The sequence below is a fragment of the Apium graveolens genome, chromosome 10 (genome assembly GCF_009905375.1).
Source record: "Apium graveolens cultivar Ventura chromosome 10, ASM990537v1, whole genome shotgun sequence".
Lineage (NCBI taxonomy): Eukaryota > Viridiplantae > Streptophyta > Magnoliopsida > Apiales > Apiaceae > Apium > Apium graveolens.
In genome coordinates, this window is record NC_133656.1 from 230,615,517 (window position 1) to 230,621,211 (window position 5,695).

The following is a 5,695-nucleotide window of genomic DNA, read 5'->3' on the forward strand; positions in this document are numbered from 1 at the left end:
TCTTTCTTGGAAATTAAGTACTTTAAATGAGCAAAACTACCAAAAAAAGAAGAGGCGTTAAATGTTACTAGTTTCTTACCAAATTGATTTGTAATCAATTTTACCCAAATTTGATTAACAAAAAATAAATAAAAAGTAAATTAAATATACTTTCTAATAATATAAGTTTTATATTATATATTCTAACTATACTACATCAAAATTGGACAAAAAAAACAAGCAAGACGATTCTGTTAAGAGGAGTATATAGTTGCTCAAGTCAGATAAGAAGACTCAAGTATCCGATCCTTTTATATAAACATTAAAGAATGGTAAAGCAATTATGTTTCTAAAAACCACCTCAAAGTACAACAAGAACATAACCTATACTATTACTATAAAAAATTGGAAGTTCCCATGTCAGCAGCAGGAGGTGTGATCAGGGTTGGTGTTGAATCATCAGACTTGTTCTCATTGGAGAGCTGACCTGTACTAATCTTTTGAATATCTTCTAGTGTTTTTAATATATCTGTCATTTTAGGTCTCTGCTCTGGTACTCTTGCTACACATGCCATTGCTATTTGCAGCATTCCCAGCATCTCTTCCTCTATATTTGGAAACCTCATAAGTTCCAAATCAAATACTTCTGCAGTCCATTCCTCTCGGACAACGGAGTGAACCCATCTTACCAGTAGTATAACTTCATCGCTACTAGTTGTATGTATAGGGGACTTACCTGTTAGAAGCTCAAGCAAGAGAACTCCAAAGCTGTAGACATCGGATGCCTGTGATACTTTCCGAGTGTCCGTTACTTCTGGGGCTCTGTATCCTGATGTTTTGATAACAGGCGTGGCCATTGGAGTCATCAGTGTTGCAGGGCCAAGATCAGAGATACAACCATATTTCTGGGAGTTGAGGAAAATATTGGAGGCTTTTATGTTTCCATGAACAAGCTTCCCATTGTTTTGTGCGTGGATATGACCAATGCCTCTTGCGGCACCGACAGCTATCCTTAATCGAGTTTCCCAACCTAGTGGAATTCTCTTTTGATCTCTATTTGCTGGCAAGGCATTGACACATTAGATGATTAGAATATTACTAAGTTGGGCACAACCAAGTGAAGAGCTTAAAGATGTAATGGACAAGGATAATATAGGATTTGATAACAAGAAGCTGTAAAGCCTAAAATATAGGAAACTAGAATTGAGAACATAAGTTTACAACTGCCTGTATATTTCTTAACACAAAAGTGGCAACTGATGCACAAGATTAGTACATTGGTAACTTTCGAAGGAAATCACAACTCTCCACAGCTTGCAATTTTTGTGCAATGCGGACCTTAAAAATTAAATTGACCAAATTTTCATGATTTTTATAGCTGAGCTGAACTTTATGAATTATATGTAACATTAAAGGCTGTATATTTCACATTGACATATAATTAAAGAAATTGAAAATGATACCGAAAATCGAAAGGGACCCCTGTTAACTCTCTTTTTATCTTGTTAATCCTATTTAAAATAATGAAAGAATCGGACATAAATCTATTCGATCTGGCAGAATTTAAAATGCAACAAGAGCAGGTATGCTCAGAAGGAATTATTAAATGCCATTCAAAACTCCTCCAAAATGAAACCTGAGCTGAAATTTAAACCGATGCCACTAAATTGTTAAAGTCACAATTAAACCCCCAAAGGTTATCCTGTAGCAGATAACTATTATGTCTACACGCCATTTACTACTAGACGCAAGTTCTTTTAAAAATGTGGAGATCAATGTCATTTTATTTGAACTCAACCATAACGAATGTTTTTCAAGCTGGCCTACTAATGCGATAACTAAAGTCAGCTGACATGAAAACAAATATGTTCGGTACATATGTTTTTGTTCAATCATACATGTTTACTTAACTTAAATAATATAACATCTAAGCTAACAGTGGAAGAACTTGGCAATACAAGCTAAAGTGTAACATACCATGTAGCATTGTTGATAAATTCCCATGCCTGTAATAGTCATAAACCATAAGCTTCTCATCCTTGGAGTAGTAATATGCTCTTAGGGCAGCCACATTCTCATGCTTAATGCTTCCAACAACTTCCATCTGTTGTTCAAACTCTCGCCTACCAACTCCCCCTTCTCGTAATCTCTTCACTACAACTGTGGTTGAATCCTCTAGTGCTGCCTTATAAGTTGTCCCAAATGTTCCCTTCCCGAGCACCTCGGCAGAAGCTCTCAACAGATCCTCCAAATCAAATGCAAGAATACAACCTTCAAAGAAAACAAGACTACTGTTCCTATTCTGGCTCCCCGAAACTACTTTCATCAGTCCTTTTTCTTTCGCTTGGGATTGACCCAAAACGCCATTTTTAGCTTCTTTATTGGAATAACAAACAATCAGCAACAAAGCAAGCACCGCAAACCCCACAATACAACTCCCAATCACTATTCCTAGAATTGCAATTACACTCAATTTTGAGGATTTTTTGAAAGGATGATCATTTGGGGGAAGATTGGATGGAGGAATGGAAATATTTTCGGGTGTGAAATTGTTCCCAAGAAAAGCTGAACTCGGGAATCTCCGTAGAGATTTAGGCAGTTTCCCCGTAAGATTATTGTAAGACACATTCAAAAGTTTAAGACTTGGGAGAAGAAGCTCAGGTAATTCACCAGAAAGCAAGTTATTACCAAGATTCAATGCTACTAAGCGAGTCAAATTCGAAATTGAGTTAGGCACAGAACCATTAAACCTATTATTCGACACATTGAAAATAACAAGATTTTTCCAAACCGAAAAATCCAACGGCAACGACCCCGAAAAATTATTGGATTGCAAATTCAAGCTAGTCAAATTACTAAGCTTAGCAATATCAGAAGGAAAAGGCCCTGATAAAAAATTCAACCTCAAACTCAAAACCTCAAGCGCAGACAAACGACCAATAGTATTCTGCGGAATCGAACCTCTAAACCCAACTGCTGGCAACCTTAAAGCTACAACTCTAGACTCATCACTATTACAAGTAACCCCATCCCAATTTCTACAAGCAGAAGTATCTCCATGCCAATTAAAAGCACGAGAATGATAAATAACTTGAGAAAAATCAAGCAAAGCTTGTTTATCCTCAATGGGTTCACTTGATGCTAAAAAGATCACAACTTGAAACAAGAAAATCAAGAAAAGCATAAACTTTATCACACCCATTTCTCTTGTTTGTCAAATGAAGCCAGTGAAAGAACAAACAGCTTGGTATCTTATTCAAAAGAAACTAAAGGGACTGAGTTAGACATTTCAACAAACACATAAAATGTAGTCATAAACAGATCACATTGAATATAACAGAACAGTTTACTAAACTAATACAACACTTAAATATATAGAGTTCTAGTCAAACAAGCATAAATATACACCAAAAAAACAAGAATTTACTTCTACTGCTACTCTGTGAGTTTTGTGTGTGTGTGTCTGAACAAGGCTTGAGAAATTATTCTCGTTAACAGAAACATGAATTGTATGATTGTGTTTGTACATATGTTAATGTATAGATACAAAATTACATAAGTATGTAGAGTATAGACACAGAGACAATAATTCTATGTTGGATTCTGTCTAATTTTGGAATAGTGCTAAAATACTATAATCATGTTAGTTGCTTAAAGTATTTTAAACCTTGTCACTTTTTATTTATTTGTTTTCTAGATTTTTAAAATATATTTAATATTTTAAATTCGGATTTAAAATTGTGAAAATGTTAGGTATTGGACGGCTATATAATGTCATGCTGAAAGTGGCCTCTGTTGGTTAAACCATTGACTTTGGTTAATTTTTGTTAATTGGATTTTTGAATTACTTAAGCCTTGTTTTATTTATTCCAATTTGATAATAGATTGTACTCCCTCCGTCCCTCCCTATTGTTATCATTTATGGGATAGTGTCCGGCGCGCATTTTAAGATGAATAGAAAGTATGGTTCTATAACTTTTTAAAAAAAAAAATTTATCTAAATAAAAATAGATTGTTTAAACTTTTATTCAGAAAAATAATTTTTTTTAAAAAAGTTAAAGAACTATACTTCCTCTTTATTTTAAAATACGTGCCGGACGCTCTCCTCCAGAAACGATAACAATTAGGAGGGAGTAATTAATTATAAGGATAAGAACTTAATATCAGCAAAGAGAGGATATTTTTTGGTGGTAGTGTCTATGATTTACGAATTTTTGAGTTAATTGACATGATTTGATTACCCGAAAAATGACGTACGTACTAAGTAGATAGATATAGGATAGGTTCAATATTTTAAGCCCAACCTCGTTTGATGAAAATGATGCGAGTAGAATTGTCAAAAAACACTGATGAACGTTCAAGAAATAGATAATATAATGATACTACATAAATGACTGTACATTCGTTCGGTAAATTTTTGTATTTTTATGTCAAAAATTTAAAATCGAATTCGACCCGAATTTATATTCATACATAATTTGATTAACATTAACTCGTCGTATAAATTTGTTTCTTACACTAAAATATACTAATTATATATGAAAAATTAATTAATATAAAATACACTAAATAGTTAAATTGTCACGATAGTAAATAACAATATTCCGAATACATAAAATATAGAAATATTTTATTTCTAATAAAAAAAATTAATTAAAAAAGCTGCAGAGAAAGAGATCCAGTGAACTTTAACAAAAATATAATAAAAAATTTGTTTTTCTTTTTTTCTTGTCAAAATTGTGGTTGTTTACGACTTTAAATTAATAAGCAGTGCCGACAGGCTACAGCTAGTCAGCTACCAATCTGAATTAAATGGCATGAAAAAATAAATTGGACTTCGTAAGTTTTTTATATATATCACTGAATTCAGAATATGTTCACCAAAATCAGAGTGGCGCAGCGGAAGCGTGGTGGGCCCATAACCCACAGGTCCCAGGATCGAAACCTGGCTCTGATATGTTTTTTGCCAAGATTTATTTGATCTTCCGGTTGTTGCTGAGACATTATCATTTGTAAAGTCTCTGTAGGAGAGCCACATCAAGTCATGGAGAGGGTTTAAAAGCTTTTTTTTGGTAATCAAAGTTCTGGGGAGAGTAAAAAAGTTGCAAGTAACTTTGATAATATATCATCAACTAAAATGCAGAAATAGATAACAAGTTTCTAACCATTTTTAACATATTTCATTTACCCCCAGCAAAAAGAATGTCAGAGTTCTGCCAACAAAACATCCTTAATTAGCAAATACTATCTTGCATCGCAAGGATAAAAGCAGTACTGGTTGCACAGTCTACACAATTCAAACAGGATGACCTGATGAGGAATGTGGCACTGCCTTGTCTGTATCACTGTCGTACATGAGCAATGCCTCTGCAACATTTTTTTATGAGAATCCCATTTCACTTAAGAGTGCAGAGCCATTAGCAAATTCATCGGCCTTGCAAACGAAGATATATCGTTACTTGTTAGTCAGGAAAAAAATATATATTAAAACGCACTATATAATAATGATCTATTAGCATCAAAGCCGCATCAGTTATATTAGCATCCAAGGTGACTAAAGATTCACATGTATATAACATTTATATGCAGTATTATAGAACTCAATCAGTATCTTAACATAATACTGAAAGAAAAATTAATCAGATCTGACCCTAGCACATCTCTGTTAGGATTACATACATAGTCCATGATGGATCTACTACAAGCTTGGATTACT

General features: G+C 33.7%; 1 protein-coding gene across 1 annotated transcript; it reads right to left on the minus strand.

Annotated features, from left to right (window-relative positions):
* Positions 1–266: 266 nt before the first annotated feature.
* Positions 267–3,584, minus strand: LOC141692486 (putative inactive receptor kinase At4g23740). Its single transcript, XM_074497347.1, has 2 exons — positions 1,957–3,584; positions 267–1,039 (listed from the first exon to the last, which is right to left on the minus strand). The coding sequence occupies exons 1-2, from the start codon at positions 3,179–3,181 to the stop codon at positions 375–377; spliced, it is 1,890 nt and encodes a 629-aa protein (XP_074353448.1). The 5' UTR covers positions 3,182–3,584; the 3' UTR covers positions 267–374.
* Between the last annotated feature and the right edge of the window lie 2,111 nt (positions 3,585–5,695).

What these genes read in the sequence shown, in the direction of transcription:
- LOC141692486 (XM_074497347.1), bottom strand. Translation starts at nt 3,181, where the DNA reads ATGGGTGTGATAAAGTTTATGCTTTTCTTGATTTTCTTGTTTCAAGTT. An exon ending in TTTATCAACAATGCTACATG is followed by an intron (nt 1,040 to 1,956) that starts GTATGTTACACT and finishes ATGCCTTGCCAG; the next exon opens with CAAATAGAGATCAAAAGAGA.